This window comes from Equus asinus, chromosome 7 (assembly GCF_041296235.1).
Source record: "Equus asinus isolate D_3611 breed Donkey chromosome 7, EquAss-T2T_v2, whole genome shotgun sequence".
In the NCBI taxonomy this organism is placed as follows: Eukaryota; Metazoa; Chordata; class Mammalia; order Perissodactyla; family Equidae; genus Equus; species Equus asinus.
Window position 1 is genome coordinate 41,809,228 of NC_091796.1, and position 27,223 is coordinate 41,836,450.

General features: G+C 36.1%; 2 protein-coding genes across 6 annotated transcripts in view; one reads left to right on the forward strand and one right to left on the reverse strand.

The window, feature by feature from the left end:
* The window catches only part of DSC1 (desmocollin 1), a 345,309-nt gene that overhangs the window by 120,490 nt on the left and 197,596 nt on the right, over window positions 1–27,223 (forward strand). The gene's annotated exons all lie outside the window — the stretch shown is intronic.
* The window catches only part of DSG1 (desmoglein 1), a 37,477-nt gene continuing 15,276 nt past the window's right edge, over window positions 5,023–27,223 (reverse strand). The window contains exons 8-16 of the mRNA XM_014845355.3: window positions 25,565–25,699; window positions 25,083–25,268; window positions 22,146–22,405; window positions 20,588–20,727; window positions 16,775–17,059; window positions 14,096–14,229; window positions 13,687–13,759; window positions 11,938–12,146; window positions 5,023–9,845 (exon numbers count right to left, since the gene is read on the reverse strand). Of these exons, the coding sequence (XP_014700841.3) occupies window positions 8,799–9,845; window positions 11,938–12,146; window positions 13,687–13,759; window positions 14,096–14,229; window positions 16,775–17,059; window positions 20,588–20,727; window positions 22,146–22,405; window positions 25,083–25,268; window positions 25,565–25,699 (2,469 nt within the window). The 3' untranslated portion in view covers window positions 5,023–8,798. The remainder of the gene's footprint in view (window positions 9,846–11,937; window positions 12,147–13,686; window positions 13,760–14,095; window positions 14,230–16,774; window positions 17,060–20,587; window positions 20,728–22,145; window positions 22,406–25,082; window positions 25,269–25,564; window positions 25,700–27,223) is intronic.

The following is a 27,223-nucleotide window of genomic DNA, read 5'->3' on the forward strand; positions in this document are numbered from 1 at the left end:
AACAACATACTAGTAAAGTCTAAATTTTTACATATATTTTCGCAAAGCATATTTAAGACAATTGGTCAAGATATGTTTTACAGTCTAATGAAATTGAGTTATATTGTCCCTCATTTTAAAAAGGCATCATCATGCTAAAGAATAATTTAGAAAAAGAAATCCTGTTGAGAATGGTGGGAATTTGACAAGCAATGTGATGTAATCTAGGGGCTCAGTTCTCATATAGACTGTCAATGCAAGGATGACAGTCTATCCATCCATGGATTGCATTATTCATGTGTTTGACAAATAATTATTGTTTCTACTTGTCGCAGTGCTGATTCCTATGCATCACACATTAATTCAAAATTTGTTATTTAGTTACTTCCATATTCAAGTAATGACAATAGAATTTTTGGTGTACCTTTTAAAATAACCTAGGTACAAAAATATGTCTTAGAAACTGAGTGAATTGCATGATCTTGTTAGAAATAAGCTATTAAAATGTTGGGGCTATGTCTACAGAAAATGATGACTTTAGTTGACTCATAGCCCTTCTTTCTGGCAGTAAATAGACATCAAAACCAATTATCTATTAAGGTCACTCCTAAATTTGTAACAGTAAAGTTAAGTCATGTATTATAGGAGAGTGATTATATGTCTAAACACTCTATGGAGCAAGCATCTAATTAACTTAAATGATATAATATCATAAAGGTACAGATTAATGACAAGTGAGACCTGAAGACTTTCATATTTTCCACCATTGGGTTTTGTTATCCAGTCTATCAATAGATTAACTTATGACCCATTCTTCTTTACAGCAGAATGTTCAAGAAAGGCCTGTTAAATCAGAAATAGCCACTTTGCTCACTTGTGCAGGAGACACAGAGAATTCTGTGCCCAGAGGCAGTCCTTAACCATAACTGATGGTAGCTGTTGTCTAAATACATGATCTTCCTCATTTCTGGGATTACTTAACTCTGAAATGCGTGTAATACACAGGCTCCCGGGGTTTTCCCCAGGAGGGTTGTGCTTCAATTGCCCATGCTGGTAACTGGCTTTTATTGTCTGCTTTCTCTTCCCTGTTTCGTCTCCCCATTTGGGACCAGTAGTTCCTTCATCCTCATTCTCTTCACCCCGGATTGCCCTCAAATCCCAATCTAAAATATGAGAAGCCCAGGTCAATAATTTATCAAGCAGAAACTGGCATTCATTTTGAAAGAGATATCTATTAATTTGAACATAGAAAATATAAAGTATTTTCCTTTGAAAAATGTGACAAATTACATTCTGGGTCCAACAGGATACAAACTTTGGTAATTGGGGTCTAATACTTTGGGCAGTTCTGGGACAGTTCTTGAGGCAGGGCTCTCCTCCCTAGGTTTTGTATAAGGGGACATAGCTAGGTCAAAAGTACACAGCAGACTTGGGTATACCAAGTTTGGCGTAATTAAGCTTTGTTTGTAAAATTAGGGAAAGTATGTTTCCCAGGGTCAGCTAGAGTTTGTCTTATTTGAACTCAATCACGAAGTACATGTGCAATAACTGGCATTATTTTCAAACTTTTTGAACAGTCTAATATCCTCTATCTTTATTTATTGCATGTGAGTTTTTTCAAGACATTTTGTAATGAAGTTTGAACGAATCTATTGCTTCATGCCCTTTTTCCAATTTCTTTTTAAATGTTGCTTTATTAAACGGCCCCGGGTTTTTGTTTCATTTTTGTCGCTTGGTTTGCTACCAAGCTGTCATGGTGAAACCAGATAGTAGGAGTCCCTCATTAATAAACCTAATTATAGGTTGTCAATCACCACTCACTCACCTGGATTATTGCAGTAGCTTTCTAATTAATCTCCTTGATTCCAAGGTTTCCTTCCAAAAGTTTCAACATTGTAGGTGGAGTGATTTTTTAAAAATACAAATCTGAGTGGAGCACTTCTCTGCCTAAGCTTTCTAGTGAAATGAATTTCACCCAGAATAAGTCTGGGTTCTTACAATGGCCCGCAAGGTCAAACTCATCCCTTGTTACCCCTCAGACTTCCCTTCTTACTGCTTTCTTTCTTTCACTCTGTCCAGCCACATGGGTCTCCTTCTTCCTCCTTGAATACCCCAAGTATGTGCCTACCTCAGAACTTTCGCAATTTTGCAGTCCCCTCTGCCTGAAGTGCCCCATACGCAGAAGCCACATGACTTATTCCTTAATGTTCTTCAGGTGTCTGCTCAAATACTACTTTATAACAGAACCCTGCCTCAACTACCTTATGAAAAAGGCATCCCTCCCGTCCTGCATTCCCTATTCTAAGTTTCCCTGCTTTGTCTTTCTCTTGACCATTCACTGCTATCTAACACACTATATATTGTTTACTTGTTTATTGTCGGGTCTCCACCAAGTCCTTCCTATCCTGAACCTAAACTCCATGAGGAGGACTTTATCTGTTTTGTTTACCATCATATCACCACTTCTTGGCACAACTATTAGGCATTCAATAATTATCTATGGAATGAATGAACAAGTTGGTCAAGGAAAGAATTTCTGAAGAAATGATACTTAAATTGCTACCTAAAAGATGAAAGGATGCAACCATATGCAAATAAGGAGGAAAGTGTTTCATGCAGGGTGAACACCAGTTGCAAAGACCAAAGTATTTCCTCAATCCATTTCTTCTCACCTTCTCCATTTTATATCCTAGTCCAAACCACCATCATCTTTCCACCGTCATCTTTCACACCAGATGTAGGCTATTCTAGGATATGCAATGAAAATCCATTGAAATTGTTAAAATGGAGGCCTGGCTTAACCTAATTTTATATTTTAGAATGCCACATACGCTTATCTGTAGAAAATTGTTTGAAGAAGGCCAGTATGGGTGTAGAGAGTCTACTTCAGAGGCAGTTCTGGTAGGGTCGTGGCAGATCTCCTAATAGAAACTATTAGATGGCTTGAGATATATTTTAGTTATAGAATCAACAGGAATTACTAATGGATCAAATGTGAGGGGTGAAGGAAAGGATGAAATCCAGGAGGAGTCCTTAGTTTCTGGCTTGAGCAATGGATCAAAGGGGTTACATTTACTGGGATGAGAGATGTTTGGGGGATAAAATTATAAGTTTAATTTTGAACATTTAAAAGGGGCTTGGATGAGGTCTCATAGAGACAGTGTAGAGTGTTAAGAGGAGAGGTCTTGGGACCAAACTTTAGAGGAGCATCATCATTTAAAAGTTGAGTAGATGGGGAACAAAGAAAAGAGAATAAGAGAGAGAGTGGCCAATGAAATATAAGTGATATTCCCAGCAGATGGTATTATAAAAGCCAAGAAAGAAGAGTGTTTCAAGGAAGAGAGAATAGTTACTTTCTCCCCCAAATTTAAGAAAGACAAGCACGGAAAAGTGGACCTTGTATAATATATAGGTATTAGACAAATTTGACAAGGGCCATTCTGATGGACTGATGGGTGGGGTTGAAGTCTGAAGTGACAAGAGAAAGGAAAGAAAGCATGTGTACATGAGTCTTAAGAAGTTTGGTGAATCAAACAAAAAATGAGGTAGTAGCTACAGGGAGGGGTGCTGATGGGAATGTTCCAGGAGAGAGAGAGAGGGAGAAAGAGAGAGAGAGGAATGGTATAGGAAAGAGGTGATTAGGGAAGGAGCAAAGTCCTTGAGCTCAAATGAGGGGTTGTCTTTTTATATGAGTAGGACTTTAACTCCCTTGTAATAGGTGTGCGGGGAAGACGGGTGCAAATGCAGGTGGATGTGGAGATTTGGCAGAGGAAGATGAATGGACTTGAGATTGATGACTTTTATTTTCTCAGCGAACAATAGGATTCGGTCATCAACTAAGAAGGAGGAGGGAAGAGCAGGTGTGGGAGCTTTGAGGACAGAGAAGGTATGGAAGAGCAAATTAGTATAAGGAGATTGGAAGTTAATCAGAGAATCAGGTAGAATCGTAGGTGAGCATTTGATGTTAGTCTGAGATTTGAGATCAAGTATTTAAAATGCAAAAAGTCAACTCAATAATTTAGCTGTTTGTTTGCAGACAGAGATGGAGGGTGAAAGATTTGGAATATGAAGAGGGAGAGCAGGGCAAGGAGATCGAAGGTGTTCACCAAGAGGTGACTATGGTTGGACTCATGAAGCTTGATTAGACAAGAGGGAGGTGAAGCTGACAGACAGTGGAAAGCGGTGGGAGTGAAAAAAAAATGGAAACGTTGATGAAGTGGAGGAATTGCAGCAATTGGAATACTTACGCAAGTGAGCTGGAATGATCAGGAGGAGGTGAAATTGAAGCATCCAGGTGCTGCCGTCCTGGGTTGTGACGAGGAAGCAGATGGCTGAAGTGGAGTGAGGAAAATGGAAGTATAGGAACTGAAAATCTGGGGTGTCTGGTACCTCACCCATGTGGTCATGTAAGTTACTGTGAATAGCCTTCAGGAGTTGGAGAGTCACAGAATACTGTGGGCCAGAATATGCATCTTCAGTAAAAATGGGGATGTTATTAAGAGGTTGGTAAATCTCACAAGGAGAAGGGGGATATAAGCGGATCACATGAGTCTGAAAGGCGTAAGGTTTTGTGCAAGATGAAGATGATAATGCTCTGGAAGTGGCATTGGAGAGCAAAAAGGAGATGCACCCCAATAAAGATGAAAAGGTATGATTTCAAAAGCAAATAAGAAGAAAAGCCATTTTAAAAGAAATAAAATGCTAATGTAAACAAAAATTTAAAAAGTTAGAGCATGAAAGAAAAGTGAAAGCATAAAGGCACTAAAAGTATCAAATAAAAGTTAAAAATGCAAGCTATTTATCATTTATTTTGACATTACTAAGCAGCACTCTAGAGCATAAGCTCCTTAGTAAAGAAATAAAAACAAACAAACAAAAAAAGAGCTAGGAAACAGAAAATGAAATGAAAATAAGTTTTACAGTGTGAAAATAAAATAATTATTTCTTCCCCATATAGGATGAAATAACTAGATTTGATAATCTCTAATTATTCGTTACAGTCTAAATTCCCTCCCCCCTTACAATTCAGAAAAGATAATGGAGGCGTATCAATCATTTTATTGCTGTAAACATAACTCTTTGAAAGTTACAAACTGACTTAAAATAGGCAACAGATGACCAAGCAAGGAACTAGCACCAAATAATGCAAAAGCTTTATACTGAAACTTGAAGGAAAGCACCATGTGTTAAACATCACCAAAGATGAATAATAGAGTTTAAAAATATTTGTAAAATAGCAAAGAAAAATGTCAGACTAAGTACAGCTTGATGATAGTGTTTAGTCATTCAAATATAACTAAATGGAGGGAATGTAGACAATTAAACAATAGTTTATTCATTGTTTTAAAATTATTTGATGAATAATAGGTTGATCCATTCAAGCTTTTGTCCTAACAATAATTGAATAGAACTGGAAGACAGATTCTATTTCATGGATACTAGTAATCTATGTGGCCTGGTGTATTCCAGTGCAATGTGAAGTACATCTTAAAAATACCAGAAATCCAAAAGAAGGTTGGAATTTATTAAATAGGCATGGGGAAATGTGGCCAATACTTTTAAAAGTTTGTTTTGGGTTTCAGATGTCTTTCCCAAATAGCCATGGCCATTTTAACCAATGATTATAACACTTCTAAACTCCTACCAAAGTCAAAGGGTGTCATATGTGTTATACCCCGACTGACATTCAAATACTGGTATAAATTCAGAAATGAGTCGTACATATAACTAAAAACATTCAGTTAGAGTGAATATGCAGGTTTTGAAGGTGTATAATTAGAATTCTGTAGGAGCATTACATTACATTGAATGAAGATAATGAGGCTAAAAACTTTATACGCGAATGTGGAACAGATGTCCAGATGAAGTTATATAAATAACCCCAAATAGATGCTTTTTCTGTAAATTTTTCAGTACAAATACAGTTTCATCAGGCAACATACATGGAGGCTAGTAATATTTAGCAGATATATCTAGAATTCAATGTCACAATTAGCTGAAGATGGTATTTTGGTTGATATTAAATAACAAGAAAAGTATTTATGATACATTAGTTTTTGCCCCAAAGGGCCACCTCTTTAGAAAGTCAGATGTTTTATAAACATTAAACACTTTGTTTTCAAACTATATATACATAACAATTAAATTACTCTTTATTTCTTCTCTTTTTTAAAAAGCAAATTGATCTGAAATGCAGCTTGCAACATGGATTTGAATTATAACTATTCACTTATCAAATAATCCCCGTATCTTTTCTTAGGTCTATGGAATGACCTAAAGCCTATGAGTTAGAGTAAAGCATTTAAAGAGAAGAATTAAATTCTGCCCAAAGGCTGTTCATTAAAAAAATAACATGCCTTTAAATGACTGTTAGAATGGTTGATGTCTTAAAAACGTATTTAAAAAATTAGGAGTAAAGAGTTAAAACATCAACATGTCACCTGAAAAAAAAAAAGCAATTTGATTTGAAAGTATTTTAAAGATTGATGACTAATATGGCAATTTTTTTCTTATCTCCCATGGTTTTATATAACTAATAGAGCTTAATAACAATGGTTATTCAAGACAGTCACTCTGGCTTTTGTTAGACAACCTTAGAAACATTTCTGGAAGGTATCAGGAGTCTTAAGAAAACACTTCTGATGATATAGAGCATCGAAGTGACAAGCAAGCTACCTGTGGTTAGATACCATTCCTTTTAATGAATTAACTAATGACTAATTAATAATTATTTTTATTCCTTCAATCTCCTGGATCCAGGCATACTCAAATTTATTTCAATAAATACCTTTTGACTTTATTTTTGGAAAGATTACACATCATTAATAAAACCCTCCAAATGGGAGAAAGAAATAAAAGAGTGACTCCCTGTGAATGATTTTATTTACACCTCTGCATTTTGGCATGCTACAGACTATTAAAATATTACATTGTCTACAGAGTTAAAATGAGATGTATATTGTGGCTCTGAACATATTGACATCGTCTGCTGTGACAGAGCAAAACAGCTCTAGGTAAAATAATTCATTCCCCTGCCCCCTTTGACAAGTGTTGGAAGTTGAATAACTATTCTCTGATCTTGTAACACTTTGGGAAATTTGAGTAATTGGGAGGAACAAATCCTTAAAAGATTTTGTCATGTCCAGTTTCACTTTACTAAGAGCATATTAACACTGAATTTAGAAAAGGGAAAAAAATTCCTCTATCATGAGATAGTAAATTTACCTCTAAGAATGCTTTGATTCTATTTAGAGATTTTTAACCAGGTGATACTATGTAAAAAACACACAGAATGACATATCATAAATAGTACATTACTAAATTTTGAAGCTAGAAAAATATCATACTATATAATTTGGAAATTATAAATTGGAGCATATATAAATCAAGAGCTTACTGACAAATCAAATCAGGAATGTGAAATTTATGCTAGTGAGAAAATTCAGTTAGGGGGTGGGATAAAGAAATGGATTGTCCAGTACAATTTCATTCTTGTTAACACAATATCATCACTCTGTTAGAAGTGCCTAGTTGATCCCCTCGAAATAGCAGCAGAAGGCTGTTAAAAAGTACTAAACTCAACTAACCTAATTGTACAGTGTTACTTTATCAAACAAGTCTAGCTTTCCTCATTAAACATTTTACACATTCGAAAAACATTTTGTAGATCCCCTTAAAAAAATTTCCCCAAAGCTTAACCATACTGCAGGCTTTTTTTCACAGCTCAGCTTAAGTAAATCACTTTAGCTTAGGAGATGTGTAATGAAGAACTGGATATAAATGAATGACACTTACTAAAAACACAATCTGAAAATATAATTTGGTTCCCGTCTGCTTCCTTGGAAGGTAATTTACCACCAGTGGTGACGACCATGTCAGCTGTTACTAGCTTCAAGCTGAAAACTACACTTGGCAGGTTTTCCTTTGTTAAGTTGGAGCCACAGTGTAAAGGGGAAAATTAACATGGTATCCTGCAGCCTCGCCAGGACACCGTATTCATTAATAACGCATCTACCACTAAACACGAAGTAGAATCGGAAAAGTCCTTGACTCCAAGGGAATTTTAGCTGAAGCCCCATCTCAAGATTTAGGCTCAGACATTGCCAGTTTATCCCAAACGAATTCACTCTGTTGCCACTCTCTTATGGAATTTCCCTCCCAGGAAACATTTCCTAAATTGAGGTTTATTTTATCTAGTGCAATTATTAAGGTAGGCGTGCTTGGTGGCTTGTGAACTTGGCTGTGTCGCCAGATTTTTTTACTTTAATGGTTAACCCCGGTCTGAATATGTGGTTAGATTTTTATTTATATCATCTCTGAAACTGACAGAGCATTTGGCACATATTTGAAGTTCTTCCCACAAACATGATCACGTATTGCCTGTTTTATTCTTTTTAAATATTGCCTGAGCTACATGGCAAATCAAAACAGCCAAGGAGAATTATGCCAATTGCCATCTTAAGGCCAATGCTTTTACGTGACCGAGTTTTATTTACTCCACGTGCTGGAGTTACACTACAGGCCACACAGAAGCGAAGAAGACCTGACAGGCCACACAGGCACAAAGAGGACCCTGTCTCAAGTTTCAGTTCACTGTCACAATTCCATTAGTATTAACTTAAGAAAAAAGTTTACAAATGCTAAGGCCAGCTCTCACCCAACAGCACAGTTTCCATCTATTTTTCTCACTGTGCTTTCTTACCTTTCTCCACAATTACCTTAGCACCTAGTTGTGCGTCATAAATCACATTGTTAGTTTTTTGGTGGTGGTAATTGAACCAAAATCACAATTGCTGAGGAAAAGTGTGCTGGGATCCTGGCTACTTGGTATACTGTACTGTACTGTACTTTGTGATTCGACTTCGGGCTGTGCTAGGGGAGGTGGATCCAAGGGTCTGGCTAAAGTGATGGTCAGAGGAGCTCCTCATGTGGCCAATAGTGGCTGTCCCCCCTATACTGCTACTCAGGCCCCCACCTCCTCCCAGGCTGCTCAGCCCCATGCCACCACCACTTATTCCAGCCCCACTGCCAACCAGGCCACTGCCTCCGCTTATCCCGACTGGGCCACTAATTCCGGTTATGCCAGAGCCAGAGACAACCCTTTCTGTCACAATCACGTTTTGGGCATTTGATAACTCGGGGTGCATACTCAGACTGCCCATCATGCCAGAAGTTGGTCGGATTACTCTTTCTGTCACTACCACATTTGAAGACTCTCTAGGATCAGGGATGGTCAAAGTGGTGGGTAGACTTGAACTTGGTGCTATTACCCTTTCTGTCACTATAATGTTTGACCCATCTGTCAAGTCAGGCATGTCTAACATTCCATGAAAATCAGCTCCAGAGATTGGGCCGACCACTCTCTCTGTCACCACCACGTTTGATGCATGTCGATTATCATGAACGTGGACAGAGGGCCTCAGAGTGCCAGAGGTGGTGTAAGACTCGGTCACAGTGACATTACCATAGCCCAGAGGATCAGGAATAGGTACAGGATGCTGTACACCAGGTCCCGAGGGGTAGGTACTCTCAGAAATGACTGTGGTAGTGCCGAAATGTGGGGAGATGGGTGGGTGTCCACTAACAATGGGCTCTGTTCCCGGCTGAGGGCAAACTGGTTCAGTGCGCTCAGGTGGCCAAGAGGGATCAGGGTCTGGATATGATTCAACTTCTTTTCCCAGGCTGATATCTGCCAACTTCTTAAATTTAGGCCCCAATGTATCCAAGAAGCTATCATCCAAGTCTTCTCCAATGAAGCTACAACAACCCACGGAGCCAGCAGGGGAACCTACACCTTCAATATCATATATGAGCAGACAGTCATTGGATGGGCGTCCTTCGTCTTCATCTGCATAAGCATATGCTTTCTGAATTTGTAGAGGAGAGAGAAAATGAAATTATGAATACATATTTAACAATAATAGAAGTCTTCATCATTATTTTTTCTACCAGGGCATTACCAAACAAGAATATATAAAACAAAATTCTAACATCTGTTAGAGATGCTTTAAAAATCCTTATATAATTGCTTGCAAGAATTTGGTTAGAAATTATAACTATAATTCGGATAATACATTTTGATTTTTAAAGTGTATTTAGGCGTACTTCTTCATAACAGTGCACTTTGGACACAAAAGCACAAAAAAATCATATGAATTATTTCATAACCAAAATAGAAGGAGGTACATAAAAATGCTGAACTTGAAGTACACGAAAGTGTGTATTTTTAAAATTTGTTTTAAAAAGTTAGTTCGTGATGGATTTGGGCTCATTCAGGATTGTGTTTTCCTTCCTTCATGGAGTGAACATGATGGTTCTGTGAAGATTTATTTCAATGTGGCTTTTTCAACAAAACAACAGGAAAATTTGACTCTGGGTCTATGCCACTTTTGGATTCAAAAATTGAAGGTGACCAAAGACAATTTTAAAAAATAGAATCTCCTTCAATTCAAAGTGAAAGCCTGCAGATGTACACTTTTATTTCATCTTTGCTGTTCATAATACTGGATTGCAAGCCTTCAGGTTAAGTGTCAGAAATACTTTTATAGCAAACTAACTCATTTCATTCAAAAATATTTATTGAGTTATTATTATTTGTCAGACATTCTATTAAGGACTTGGCAATGTGGTAATGAACAAAACCAGATAAAGTCCCTCACTCATAGGGCTTCCATTTTGGTAGGATGAAACAGACAACACAAAAGCATGCTTGTCAGGAGGTGAGAAGTGCAGGGTAAGGGACTGAGTGTGATGGGGGTTGCTCTTTCATACAGTGTGGTCAACAATGGCATCTCATAAAGTGATGGAATAAAGTGACAGGGGAATAAAGCAGATATAGTGTTCTGGGCAGAAGGAGCTGCAAGTGCAAAAGTTTTGAGGCAGAATTGTACTTTTCCTGAAAATAACATTCATTTGTAGAGACATGGATAGGAAGTATTCCTGTGGATTTCAGCAATGCGCTTTTTTTAATTATCTACTGCTTATTTGAAAGGCTTTTTTTTTTTTTTTTTTTTTTGGTGAGGAAGATTTGCCCTGAGGTAACATCTATGCCAATCTTCCTCTATTTTGTATGTGGGATGCCACCACAGCATGGCTTGATGAGCCCTGTGTAGGTCCTTGCCCATGATTCAAACCCACGAAGCCTGGGCCGCTGAAGCACAGCATGCAAACTTAACCACTACACCACCAGGCCAGCACCTTGAAAGCCTTTTACTAGTCTTTTATTTCAAAATAGCAGCTACCCTCTAAGCCATTAGGAGAGTTAATGAAGATATTTTAGGCCAGGATGTAGAAGGACATTAATGTATCAGAGACAGTAAATCCCTGCAGGCTTAAGTATCGTGTGGTGTATAACCGCAGGCACTTCTGTCTCTACTTGATTGTGGTAACAGTATGTTCTATAAAATGTATAAACAAAGTGCTATAGAAATACAGATAGGAAAACATAAATCCTATTTGGATGAAATGCTTAACAGTGAAAACTTCAGAGGGGCAGTGATATTTGAACTGGGTCTTGAAAGGTGGGTAGGAGTTTGTGAGAGATATGATGGGATAAAAGCATTGTGGGATGGGCACAGCATAAGCAAACATGGAGGGAAATAGATGGGTGTGAATAAGGCAGAGGCGCTTGGCAAGTGGGTTGGTGGTAAGGAATAATTGGAGATGTGACAGAAGGGGTCAATTTGTGAATAACCTTAATTGCCATGTTGAGTTTGGACTCCATGCCATACGCAAAGCAGAGCTGGGAGCCATTGGCCATTTTTAAGTGGCAGAGTAAAGTGCTTAGGTCAGAGGTTTAGAAATATTATTCAGCAGTAATCTGGATTGTCAGGCATAAAGACTAGAGGCTGAGAACCCGGTTAGGAGACACCTGCCAAAGCCCCGTTGGGAAGTAGCGGACGCCTGGCGTAGAGCAGTGGGTACAGGATGGAGAGGAAGGCATGGGGCTCGAGACCTTACCTGACAGAAGTAACTTTCCATGAAATTCATATTCAGACCTCCTTCTCTACCTTCCCTCATAGAATTTCTTCTTAATGTGCCAGAATATTCTTGACATGTCTCAGGTATTCCTGGTGTTTTAACTCCGTCTGTTACTTCCAATCCTGTTGTTCTTTCTCCTCCTCCCAGGTCTTGCATTTCTCTGCCACCATACTCATTTGTGTAAACCCCTAAAAGTGTCGATCAAATTAAATTTACTTTCTCGGTAATTAATCACTTACTGTAATGTATGGTTTCTTCATTTAAGTATACGGTTTGTGAGCCAAGAAATAAGATGAAGGCAATACATAAAGTAAGGAGATATAAATATGATATTGAGTTCAAAATAATATTATTAATCAATTTGTTAATTCAATAATTACTTATTGGGAGACTGCTATATGTTGTGTTGGAATAGGAGGGCTGCATGGAGCTTACAAAAACCTATAACTTAGAGAGTTTGATTTCTAATTGGGGAAAAACACCCAAGTTCTAAAAGTTGAAAAAATAGCCTAAGAATACCTCAATGTATTATTAGAAAGCACAGGGCCTCCAGAAGAAGGTTTGAGAACCGCTAGATTTCAGAGAAGAGGCCGAAGCTATGGTGAGGGGAAAGGTTTGCATGGAGAATCTTGGCTTTGCACTTGGATGTGAGGGATGAGTAGAAGCCTCTTACAGTCTTCGAGGTGGGTGAGATGAAATGATGGCCCAGACTATGGAAGTGCCACAGACAGAGAAAGTGTTGACAGTGGGATAGGTATCCTATGGCTTCAATATTTTAAAGATCTTGAGCTTAAGGACAGTATGTTATTCATACTTCTGTTACTCTGGTGCCTCTCATTGTGCTTTGTTCAAGGTTTGGGCAAAGATCTGTAGACATACTGAGGGAATAAATACATAAACAAATCCGGATGGGTTTGAGGATTTGAGAAGTCTTAGAACTGATTGGATGTCAATGAATCGGGAGAGGTAAGAGTCAACAGTGAGTTTCTGCTATTGAGGTGGGGGTATATTGGTAACAAAACTGGATTCATCAGGGGAAGAAATAGGTTTAAAGACTAGCATGTCAGTCTTTTGAATAAGGTCCAGTTTGGGTCCACAAATTACAAACATTCCTATGCCTCTTCTATTTTAAAGAGTTCAAGTAGAAAAGTCATGATTGCAAATTTGAAAAAAAGACACTGAAAAATAAGAGAGTCAAGAATATTTACCTTGAAAAAAGGCAAAATGGTACAACTATTCCCAAAATATGAGTTTTTAAAATTGTTCTTTTTTATTAGAGTCATTTTGAATTATTAATGAATTGTGGAGGTAGATTCTAGCCTCAATAAATGAGCACAGATCTATTTTAATAGAGTTGTACTTTAATTCTAACTAGTAATTTTTTGGTAAATAACATTTGCTCTACTAGACAAAAAACCTCGACCAAAATTGACTTGTGGTTACAATTCAGTTCTTCTCTCCTGTTTATAGAAGTCCTAAACCAGGTCATCTCGTAAGTGCTCTCTGATGATTGAGGAAGATTTAAAAAAGTACAACATATCAGAATAATGATTACTGTATGTTTTCCCTTACCATTTAATTTTCAAATTAATCATTTAAAAAGGAATGATGGAAACAATTTTAGAGACATGTAAGATAATTGAGAAATAGTAAGGCATGCAAAGACAGAGAACAGAGTTCCTTCCTAGTCATCGAGCTGTTAAAATAAAAAAAATAATTTTTTCTTACCTGAGGTGTCAATGTATTCAATTAGATTTGCATTATCGGGTGGTATTTGTGGTACACAGACAGTGGCGAAATCCTACAAGACAGGGAACAACATTTTCCCACTTGTAATGACTCTTTTCTTTCTATAGTTATACGTTGGGTTTGTTCACAAATTGCCTCAGATTTTCTAAAAGAATACTATTTAGGAAACTTTTGAAATTCATCTAAAACCTGACCCTCATTCAGAAAGCCTCCCGTGGTTGCTTCCGTCTGATTTGGATGTACCTTTGATGTCTGTTCATGTTCCCCATCGGCTACCCCAGAACAAAGAACAGCATAGGTGGTGAGTGATCGCAGGCATCTTGGTTTGTGTGCCTAGGCCCGAATTTAGGTGACAACCAAAGGCCATTTCTCACAGATTAGCACTTACCCCGGGTTTAGGCTGTGGTCCTTCTACTGCCCATGAATGAATTGCTCCATCTGTACATTCGGGAACAGGCTCAAAGCCGGCTCTACCACCAGAGGCACCTCCATAATCGCAACACAACAACAAAAATGGGACCACTGATGGTGAAAGGATAGGAATATTGGAATTAGAAGTGGGGCCGTATTGCAACAAAACAACGTGCATTTTTATGATTAAACTTGAATCCTTAATATAACTCCATTTGAGTCCAAAAATACGATGAAAGTTTCAGAAAACAAACTGAATAATGCTAAGATACCAAAATCAGTGTGAGCTCCAGGATACTAGATTGCAATCAATTTTAATTTGTTATATAGTATTCAAATTACAAATAGCATTGCACCATTAAAACAGATGAGTCTTTTCCATATCATTGCTCAGGAAAATGGCAAAGGAGAGAAGAAGGAAAGCTAGAGAGGGAGGCAATGTTTCATTCTTTGTGTTCCCTCCTCCATGACTTTATTTATTTTTCTCCTTTCACGCATGCCTGCCTTTTTTATTTCAACAGTAGAATCTTATTCATGTTTCAAGCTATTGTTCTCTATGAGGCTATTATTTTCCCCTACATGGATATCTTTTCTTGAAATTACTCGTGCACAAATAGAGAACGTTACACTGCTTAACAATGTCTTTTTCTGTTAATCAATTGGATTTTTCTTATTTATCTATATAAGTTTCTAGCACAGAGACTTTTAGATAATATGATCTTGATAAATGATTTGGAATGAATGGATGAATGAAGGAAAGAAGATGTAAATGAAAAGTGCGAGGAAGGAAGGAAAGAAAGAAGAAAGCAAGGTATGGAGGAAGAAATATAGTATGGATAGTAATAGCAGAGAGAGGAAAGAAAGCAAGCAGGAAAAGAATCCCGTGTGTTTTGCTTTCTTGAATATATGCTAGGCTTAGAGATAGCTTTGACTCTAGAGGAATTTGACTCTAAAGCCCATGTACAATTTTTAAATCTTTTATTAATTACACTACTCAAAGGTAGTCACCAATATAAAAAACAAACTCATAGTGATAGCCTATATTCCTGGTGGTAGAGATAATCAGCACCAGGGTAATTAAGTGACCTTTATAAAGTATTAAATTTTAAAGTTTTGAAATGTTGATTGATAATTCAAAGAAGTGAAATTAGGGAATTATCTCTTCTCATAGATATTTTATGTTATATTCTGCAAATCTGCTAGCTTTTTTCTTGCTTTGGTTCATTTTGATGAGAATGCTTTCTTTTTTTAGCCTTGTTTCTCCTTTTCATGGAACTTAACATGGCCATTATTTCAATTTATTATGAGCCAATAAGAGTGCAATCGTATTACTTAATATAGAAATTTCTTGTTTTTTGAAACATATTTTAAATTATGGAAAAAGAGCCTCAACTTTAAGTTGTGTTATCAGCATGTCCAAACTCTTTGTGGTTTAGATGAATTCAGTTTTCATCAAAAAGTTCAAAAGGGTGAAAGTTATTTAAAATCAGAGAAAATCCAATTTACTAATAAATATAGTGAGAATTATCCATTTTATGGTTGTTTGTGTATTAAGAGAAATGAAGGTAGAAAAAGTATCTCATATGCAAGTGCTCTGATTTCATATTTTATGTGTATATGTTTTAATTAAATAATATCTGAAGTATCTTCTGACACTAAGATTTTATGATTCTATACTTGAATATGGCAGTGCTTACATTAATTTCATTATAATGTGCAGATTTCAAGCTGCTTATTTCAGAGCTCCCCTTATTCCTCAGAGCCTGCAGCATCTAGCTCATCTCCACACTAATTTCTGTCATCATCAAAGGCAATGTTAAGGACCACCTGGAGAATCCATTGGTTGTTATATGCTCCTGGCTAGATCTTTGACTAGGTCTACTGTAATGACCATAGAATGTGGTCTATCTCTAAGTATTCCACGTGTGGTACTACTTTTCCAACATCAAAGCAATGTTGTGAGGTAAGTCTTATTATTTCGCAGATGACAAAAGCGAAGCTCAGAAAAGTTAGGTAACCTTTGACATGCTCAGACCACTAAATTTAGAAGCTGGAGTGTAAGTCTTCGTCTATTTGACTCTCCTTTTGTTAGGCTTTGTAGCCTTAGCACAGCACAAAATTCCTTCAAGGTCTAGCCCCTGTCTGTCTTTCCAGTCTCAGCTCTCACGATGCAGTCGTGTGTATCCTTTATTTCTCCCACATTGGGGTCCTTTATTTCAGTAACTTGCACTCATTCTTTTGAGGTTTTGCACATAGATTTTTTTCTCCTTGGAGCATTCCCCTTTTCTTGTCCATCAGGCCAGCTCCTATTCATCTGTTAACATCCAACTCAGAGTTTACTTTCTCTATTTGCCTTTTCTGATTGTTTCAGTCAGTTGTTTCTGATTATCTTCTTCACTCAAATATCAATTTGAACCTACCTGTTATGATACTTTCCCATTACCTTGAGACAGAATGCAAAAGAGTTTTTATCCTCCACTGCACTATAAGGAGTTAAGCAGTTAACTGTTTTTAAATCAGTACCAAACATAGAAATTTCATGATAATTACACAAAATAAGAATTTGTAAAATATATTTTATCAAAAGATCAGAAAACTTATCTTCTCCCCACAGTATGTTAGGGGCACATATAAATAGGACTGTTAAAGTACTTACGTCCCAGGATCAAGAATCCCATGATGAGTAGTCCAATGCCAGCAGGACCAAAATGTACATTATCTGAGAGTAGTCCTCGATCTGGAAAACTATCGGGCCCTCCAACTAAAGTATTTGGGCCATTGCCAGGGGTTTCTGTATTGATAACAATGTCAGGACCAGGGGTCTCCTCTGTGCTGGTACCGGTATCACGTCCACCCCCTGGTGTACCAGGTCCACCAACTTCCCAGCCATTACCCTGAAGGTCAATAATGATTGTACCAGTACAAGTTCTTTGAAGAGCATCTGTAACAAGGTTCAAAATGGAAGAAATATTTTATACATTTGTAATGGTTGTTGGACAATACAAAACTATTTTCTTTTTTCATCAATACTTATTTCAGTGTCTTTATTCCCATCAATTCGGTAACTCCCGAAATCATCCTTTGTCTGTGACTCAATTTTTAGATCAAACCATTATGAATATTAGTGCTCCTGAAAAACCGTCTCATGTGTTGAGAAGCATAAACAGTAAATGCCACATTGTGGATTGGCCAGTGGTGTGTTATAAACCATAGTGGGGACATTTCTAGACTATTTTTTGCAATCTTCTCCATATGTTAGAGCTAGATTTTGTTTGTTGTTTTACTGTCTGTCATCTTTGTTTCTTATTTATTCTTTCCCTTTTACACACTGACAAAATGAACAGATGTTGAGCAGGTTGGGAAGTCACTTCTACAAAAATCTGGGGATAAAGCAACATACCCCCAAACTCACAGCCAACAGTTCCCATAACTCATAGGAGAGAGAATTGGTGCTATCGGAGGTGGGGGGAAATCTTCATATCAATAAGAAAGTGAAGCATTTTTGTTTCACAAGCAGCTATTTCAAATTTGTTTTCCTCTGGTCCTTCAAAATTTCAATAAGTTATTGTGTTTGTTAACTAAAAGCAGAGGTAGGGGCTTTTGCTATTTGTTTCAACTTCATTGCTTCATGCTTGCTGTTTATTTCATTTAACCAACCAACCAACCAACCAACCAACCAACCAACCAGCTAGTATTTCAAAAGAGTAGACTGATTTTGAGTACATTTGATACAAAAGGTAGTACATCGAAATACATCTACATTTAGACCAGCAGGGGCACTCTTTGCAGTGATGAATATGTTCTAGATCTTGTTTGTGGCAGTGTATATACAGATGTATACATCTGTCAAAACTCATCAAGCTGTACACCTAAAAAGGATGTACTTATTATATCTTAATAAAGTTGAGTAAGAAATAGATCTGAATCTATATTTGTGTCCTTATCTTGCAACATAATTGGCCCATTAAAAGCTATCAAATAATTATGTCTTCTATAACAATGTAGCCAAAAAAATAGTATTTGTGAGAGGTGATAAAGAAGATACTTTTAAAAGAGAAAAGTTGCTCAGGCCAGTATTAAAAACATGTACTGTGGTTATTTACCTCAGACAAATAAAGTCAGCATATTCCGCATACTATTTAAATTTAATAGAAGCTCCTTGTATTTGGTTATCTATAATCACATTGCTGTGCATTGGAGCCACAGAACTTAGTCATCTTATAACTAGAAGTTTGTGCTTTTCGATCAACATCTCCCCATCGTCCCCATCCCCCAGCCCTTTTTTTGCTACCTTAAATGCTTTGAGCCATGTAGATTGTTTTTAATATTTTAAACAGTTAATCTTTTAAATATTCTGCAACCCATATCTATGAGGTTAAGTTTACTGCAAAAATCATTATAGTGTATCTTTATTTTTAAAGAAAATGTGATTTACTTTTCAAATTGTGTTCACATTACACTACTCCTGTCTGTAAACTCAGATAATCTAAAGCTAAATGTGTTTTGCCCAGCTGCAAGGGAAGAGAAGTAACAATATTTATGTGCCCACCAAGACACTTTCCGTGTGTCATAGCATACAATTTTCTCAAGAACTTTTTGAATCATTATTACAGTCAACTTTATTATCATTACTAGTAACACTATTTATTGGATTATTTCTTTACATTATAAACAGTTGGATATTATATATAATTTGAAGAGTATAGAATTATATAAAGAAGCAAAACAAAAACAAAGACAAAAACAGACCCACATAGTGCTACCCAAGGACAACTGCTGTTGATATGTTGTTGTATTATCTTTTGGTCTTAATTATAATGCTTAAAATTTGCTAATTATTTTTGTTACATTGATAGATCATATGACTCCTATTTTGTATTTTTACTTTGCATTGTAAGAATTCTTCCATGTTTAAATAAATTTTTCATTAAAATAGTTTCTGATGGCTACATAATTTCATATCAAGTGGACCATGGCTTACCTACCCAGTTACCTATTATTGATCTTGCTTTCAATATTTAATTATTATCGATAATGTTATAATTAATATCTCTGTGCATTCAGCCTTTTATATTTAGGACTTTTTCTTAAGATTATTGGAGTTGAATAAAAATACAGGAATGATTGTGTTTGAAATTATTGTCATTATCTCTGTTAGATAAACATGAGCTGTGTTGTCAGACTTTGCCCATTGATGTAACCCGAGAACCTGTCGCAATGGCCGGTATTTGGTTAGGATTCGATGTATAGTTTCTGAATAAATGAATAAAGACAGCCCTGGAAGTACGTAACAGAGACAAGCTTAAATCCAGTGTATCTGATAGCAAAGCCCATGCCCTCTGAGCTCAGCTATGCTGATTCTATTGTTATCGTTTTTGTTGCTATTTTTATCATTATCATTGCATGTAATATTTATCCCCCAGAAGGTTGCATTTTTTGATGACAAAAGAAATGCTCTCTATTTCCTATGAGCCTAACAGTTTTGGAAGCAAAAGTTCTAGTTTTCCCTTCACGTATGCAATTGTTGGATGTTGGATATAAGAAAAGTAGTAAACTGGCAGTTGCTTAAGATAATTTCAGCACTGAATCAAAACAAGCTTTATCTGTGAATGGAATCAGCATTTCTATTTATAATATATAGTTTAAAACCGACATTTATTTTGACTGATTGTGGAAAAGAGCAGTATAATTTGGTAAAAATTCTGAATAGTTGAATGACTTTAAAAAGTACTATTTTATTTCTTTTTAATTTATTATGCAAATAGAAATTGTCAACCCCTTTTTAGGACAGCTGAAAGAGGGAAAAGAGAGGGAGAAAAAAACAGGGAGAGAAGAAGATAGGAGGGAGGAAGAGGAATTGAAATAGCAAATATTGCTCAGTAGAATTAGCCTTGAGAAACGTTGCTCCTTCGGTGACCAGCCTGTTGAATTTTGTTGGTTGTGAAAAGTAATGTAAGCATGCCACCTCCAAACTGTTTACACGAAGTTGTCCATCAACTTTCCCAAGATTAGGTAAAGTTAAGTTAGCTTGGCTTCTAGCCTATTTGAAAATTATTTTAAAATGCAATTTAAAAATTTCAATTACTGACGTTAATAAGAACTAACATTTATTGAATGTCAACACTCTCTTAAGTGCTTTACATGTAAGAACTCATTAAATACTTTTAAATCCATTTTGTTATTGTACAGAAGAGGAGACTGAGGGATGAATGAGTTAAATAACTTCTCTAAAATCCTATAGCTAGTAAGTCATGGTGTAAGATACCAACCCCGTCTCCCTCCAGAGCTCACGGTCTTATCCACTAAATTATACCGTCTCTAATATTATTAAAGATTTGATTCTATAATGCCCAGTATGTTAACTTTTGTTGGAAAAAAGGGTCACTTCAAAATACAGTAATTAAAATTTTAATTTCAGAGTGAATATGTAACTTCCTCTAGAAGGGACAAAGTTAAATTGATTTCTTACCATCTATAGAAAGAATTGTTCCTTGGTATTTTCCATTCAGCATGTCATATTGCTCCCTGGTAACTTTATTTTTCAAAGTAATTATGCCCGTTTCTGAGTTAACAGCAAGCAAGTCAGCTGGATTAGTTCCCATTACATATCTGTGTTTGAAAGAAAACAGTACCAATTAATGTTAGCTATCTAAAAACAAAGAGATAGAGAGAGAGATTTTAATTATAAAATGTATGTTTCCAATCAGTAGCTATAACCCCTGGATATAATTAACAATTATTAGAGACTTTATTTTTTTCAGGGTTGTCCCAGCTGTTTGAGGACATTCTAAAATAGACAAAGATTTAAATTGAAGAAAAAAGGAATTACTGAGCAGCCACTTCTGGTGGAATGTCTCTTATGCCCACATGGATGTCAGAATAATCCTCGATGCTTGCAGCCTCATTTTTTATTTGATTTTGGTAGCATCAAAACTATCCTGGAACACCCAGATCTCAGGACTCCCTGGGCTGCTCCTCATTCTAAACTATTCTCTTACCAAAGAAGTTGCTTCTCCTTGGTCAGCTTAGCCTTCATCCCCTCCCTATTTCCACACCCCTTTCCCATATGCGCAATGTACACGATGACTTTACAGGACTTCTTTTGAATTCCAAACCATGTCTTTGCCTCGTGCCTCTATCCTATTCTATTCTCTTTCTCTCCTCATCTGTGACTTTGATGTTTTCTTCTCATTTACATATTTGTTAAACAAGCACTGGTTAGATAGCTCTGTCTCAGGCACCGTGATAAACCTAGGGAAATGGAACTTCTGAGAGGAGACAGGGTTAGGCTGGGGGGTTATCTGCCCTTGGTGAACTCACATCTGTGGGGTACAAGACAGTTTATCAGCAATGGTGGTACAGTGTGATAAGAGCTATCACAGAAATACATGATGTGAGGAGAATACAGAGAAAGAACTTTTAAAGCTCATTTGTGAGGTCTTCCCCTTCTGTTATTCTTGATCACAAGCACATGTGAAAAATACATGTGCACATATATACACAGATTTTTCATGATCAAGTAGAAAAATTACATAGCATACTTTTTCTTTAGTTTAACTAATTTTTTATATCAAAGTTATTATTGACCCATACTAAGAGATGATTCAAGTGAAGAAAGTAACTGAAATGAACCGACTATATCTAATTGATTTCAGTCTGGGCAAATTTTCAGTGGGAAAATCAGTCCATAAAATCTTCCAAGAGGAATAACCATGATTTATTGGAATCAGCTAATGATTGGTCAACAAAATATGTAAACATAGGCGAGTCAAACTTTCAAGATACAATATCTTCACATTTTACGTCTTTACGTTTTTACATCTTACATTTTGTACAAATTTTTGTGTTTTCTTAAGTTAAACACTCTAAATTAAGTAACACTTCAGTAGTTGGCACTTATTATGATTGAATAAATGGTTTCAAAATTAATGAAAAATGTTTTAACTCAGATACTTAAAATTTCTAAAAAGAAAATCGAACTTAAGTTCAATATGTGGTGAAAATTAGTTGGAAAATGTCAGTCTTACCTAACAGTTGTTGAAGCTAGACCTGTGTCCAGATCAGTAGCTATAAAGTCTCCCACTTTATAATTTTGTCCCATATCACTAGTTACTACATATGTCTTTGAACCTGGACGGAACACCGAGCCTTCCACTACATTTAACACAGTCACGGAGATCGCAGTTGCTGTGAGTTTATATTGAGACATAACTGAATGATGAAATTCAGCTTTATTTCTAACACCAATACTAAGTTGCAGATTCTTTACATCTTCATAATCTAGGGGCTAGAAAATACACAGTAAAAGAGTTTTACTATAAGAAGAAAAACATTCCAGAAGAAAGAGAAATTCTTTGATAATAGGCAAAAAAATTCCTGCTTTCTTTAATTAAATATAAATACATATAAATACACAATCTGTTCTTACTTTCTTTATCTTTAATTCAATACAAACACATGAAAATATAGTAGGAAAAAAATCCAATTGTCCTAGATCCTTCATTGAAATAGTTGAAAATGTATGACATGAGTTCTAATTGTCCACCAAATAAATTAAAAACTTAATATAGTTTGTCAAATCCATGCATTTTGTGGTACAAAGACAGTTTATGTTAACTTCTATCATTTTATGTTTCTCAGAAAATAGCTCTATATATTACAAAGCATGGGCCGAATACATCTCAGATTCAATCCTTTGACTGATTTTATCCATAAAGAACTGTTTAAAAGAAATTTTACTTCTGTAAATGTGACTTCTTTCAATAAGTTAGGTAATAGAACGCAGTATATAAATAATAAAAAGAAATCCTTATTTTCTTCTACATACTCTGGAAAGAAATTATTTTATATTAAAAAATAAAGTAGTCATTTTCATTATGAAAGATGGTGTCAATATCCACTACTCATAAAATCCACGAACAACTATGTGTTATGCCTGTAAGTACCAAATGTATTTTTCTAAATTTTCACATGAGAGTAATTTAGATGACCATTGATTCACCCACTGAACTCTCCACTTAGCTAAAATTTCCAATCTTTGCTCTAATATTATCTTTATTTGCAGTTCCAAGACTGACTATAAAATCATGGATGCTATACATTACACACACATACACACATACATTACATATATATAATCACAACAAAGGAATGATATATGATGTCACATCTGGGAGAAAAATCAACATCGTTCTCATTTACAGATAGAGATGTTGAGAACAGACAGACTAATTTTCTAAAGTAATATAGTAATTTGAGGTGAAATATATTAGGACTCAGTTTTCCCAGCATGGAATCCTAGATAGGATAATGGAAAGAAGATGAACTTAATAGCTAGAGAAATCTAGGTTTGAATGTTAGCTGTACACTTAACTAGCTATGAGAACTTGAGCAGATTACATACTCTCTCTGAACCTCAGTGTATTTATTTGCCATATGAGCATATAACCTAATGTGCAGGGATGCTGTGAGGAATAAACTATAGCGTTCACACACTGCCTCAGTAAATGGAAGCTATAGGCATGGTGACACTTTTTGAAGACACTTTATGAAGACACACATTCCTATGGGGAAAGAATTCCTTAAGATTCTATTTCCTAAGGCTGTTCTGAAGGAAAGAAATAGTTAAAAAGGGATTACATTTTACCATGAAGAAAACACATTGCATGCATCACACACAGTCCACATGCACAGCTATTGAAGATTTAAAAAATAGACTTGACAAGTCTTGTAGCACAGGGTGAAACCTTCACTATTGGCTTCCCTAAAAGTCAGACATTTTTCTTCTCACGTCTCAGAGGAAATTCTACTGCAGGTAAATGTGGTGGATCATTAATGTTGGGGGGGGACATAGGAGAACTCTGCTGACTTGGACCAAATCTCTGGTATATTTATGTTTGTAGTAAGCCTTGGTCAGCAGCCACAGTGAGATGAGAATGTGATAATCCTAAAATTGCAGTAATTTAATTTTAATTTTATAAAAACACATTGGAAGGGCTGGCCTGGTTGCATAGTTAGGTTTGCACACTCTGCTTCAGTGGCCTGGGGTTTGCAGGTTCAGATCCCTGGCACAGACCTATACACCACTCATCAAGCCATGCTGTGGCAGTGTCCCACATACGAAATAGAGGAGAATTGGCACAGGTTTTAGTTCAGGGGCAATCTTCCTCAAGCAAAAAGAGGAAAATTGGCAAGAAATGTTAGCTCATGGCCAATCTTCCTCACCAAAAAAAACCCCACCACATTGGTGGGATAAGCAATTTTTAATTTACATGATGGATATTCTTACTGCAAATAATTGACATACAATTTTGACATGGACATTTTTTGTTTTTTGAAGATTGGTGCCTGAGCTAACAACTGTTACCAGTGTTTTTTTTTTTTTTTTGCTTTTTCTCCCCAAATCCCCCCAGTACATAGTTCTATATTTTAGTTGTGGGTCCTTCTAGTTGTGGCATGTGTGATACCACCTCAGCATGGCCTAATGAGTGGTGCCATGTCCGTGCCCAGGATGTGAATCGGCAAAACCCTTGGCTGCTGAAGTGGAGTGCGTGAACTTAACCACTCGGCCATGAGGCCGGCCCCTGGACACATTTTTTTTGAAGGCCACATTAAATCTTTAAAAAATATTCTTCAAACATCTAAAACAAAACCTTATGCATTAGTCCTACTTTGTTGTAGGTGTAAAATAAGATTCATGTTTAAAAATGCTTTGAATTTATATGATCTGTGAGAGAGTACTGTATTGATAGAAAAGAGTTTCAAGTTACAGTACAATGCCTATTTTCATGAAATGATACAAGTAGAAAAACTCCTTATAAAACAGCCCTATTTCATATATCATTTTAAAACACAGTACTTTTTACTCTTTACCCACTCAAGTTTGTGAAATCTTAGCATCATTTTAAGATTAACATTTTGAAAAAGACCAAGAAAACAAAATATTTAGGATAATTATATCATACCTTAACAACCTTTAAAATTCCTACATTTGTTCTTTCATTCATTTCTATGTCAAACCAACCTCCCTCATTTCCAGAGATAAAGAAAATGACTGCCATCCAGTTAGCTGAGTACTCCTCATCCAGATCAATTACTCTAATCTGGAGCAAATCTGAATTGAGAGTATTTTCTTTGATTTCGATGGCATACTGAAAAAAGAAGTAGAAAATGTTAACACAAATCATGTGACGGAGAGAACTATGCTAGACTTATACTAGAATGTTTACAGTCATTATTTAGAAAAGGGATCTCTGTTTATAGTCTCACTTTTCATTGTTCAAATTTGTTTTTATTCTATTATATAAACAAACACAAGACAATGTACGTGTCTACATTTGGGTTGTATGTGACTAAAGATAACATGTATATCTGTGAATAGGATTGTTAGACCAAATTTTAGGGTGTAGTGAGTTTAAAGTTATTAATTTCAGGGACAAGTACTTACTGTAGACTGTTCCATGTAAGGGATGTTATCATTGACATCGAGGATTTTAATGCTGCATTCACACTCTGCTGCCATTCCATCTGCCCCGCCATCTCGGTCTGAGCCTCTTACAGCAAGAGAATACTGGCTGTATTGCTAAAAATTCACATTACAAACAATATCACAGTTGATGATGACAGTCCTTATTCTGTCTCACACAAGGTTCTTTTAAAATGCTGGCTCAACATTTACAGAAATCTATGATGGAGATGGGGTCACACAGAATATTGAAAATCCGCAAATCTCACATGAATCAGTATGGAAGTCGCCACTTGCATCCTCGACAATGCTTATCCAGCATCATTTCAAAGAAGCAACATCTTTTAAAGGGCTCATTCCTTATTATATGTCCAAGGGTTGAAAAAATTTGTAAACGGAGAAGTGGACCACAATGATCAGGAGGAGCAAGATTAATGTTTACCAAGGATTTATGGCATGAAAATTCCATGCTCTAAATGAGCAGCCCCTGAGTATGCAAGAAGAATAAAAAGATAGCAAATAGTTTGCATTTTGGGGGGTGGCAGGTTGTGGCGGTGGAATTACTGCTGATGTATCTGTTCTTGAGTCTACTCAATGGTGCTTAAACTTTTAGAAGCTGGTAAAAGCTACAGAGCCTTTCCCACACACATGTGCATATACATACTCATTCAGAATTGTGGGTATAATGTTAGGGATTCATAGAGACATCTTGAGGTCTCTCCATGGACGCCAGCTTAAGAATATTTGCTCCAGTGGTTTCCCAGTGACCGCAGAGTTCCTTTACTTTTTAGAGCCACTAAAACCCTTTTAATAATCCCACTGGCTCTTTAAGAAAGTTTAAGAGAGAAAAGCTAAATAGTCAATTTCTTCTGATAGCAATTTTCAAACAAGTGAAAAAGGAGATTTAGGTAACCTAGAAACTGATGGCATTTAAAAAGCGTAAAAATAATCTGATTTATCCTAAAGTAGGAGTCATTAGCAGGGAGATTATCATTTTAAAATAACTATAGTAATTAAAATAAAATTTAATTGCGTATCGTATTCATTTATATCCCTCGAATTCATGCAGGTGAGCTATATTCTATCAATATTTAAAAAATAATGAAAAAGTGGATATTTTAAATTAAATTAGGAGACCACATGGCATGATAGAAACTATGTAATGCTGATTCTAATTTGGTAACAATCACTACTTATTTTCTTATTTGCAAGTGAAAAGATTGGTCTGGATGTTACTTAATTCCTGTCCATCATTTCTGACCATTATTATTTCCCAAAGTAATCAGTGGACTGTCAGTAGGCATGACATAGGAAGGAAAAAGAGTTCTGTCGTCAAATGTGCTTAGGATATGCTGGGTTAAAGAAAGAAAAACAAGTTTCTTAGTGTGTAAAAATTCTTGGACCTTCTACTGTGTTCACATGCGTAGTGACTTGCCAAGATGGGGGACATGATAACAATTGTTTCTTAAATTTATTTCATTATGGAACACTCTTTTAAAAAAAAACAAAATGGAGCTTTTGCCTCTATCTTATGTATATTTTTATGTATTCTCAAAATATAGTGTTCTTAAATTGAGGCAAATCCTAAGTAAAATTAAATGAAAAATGACAGCATAAAATGTATTTGAGGAATTCCCATTT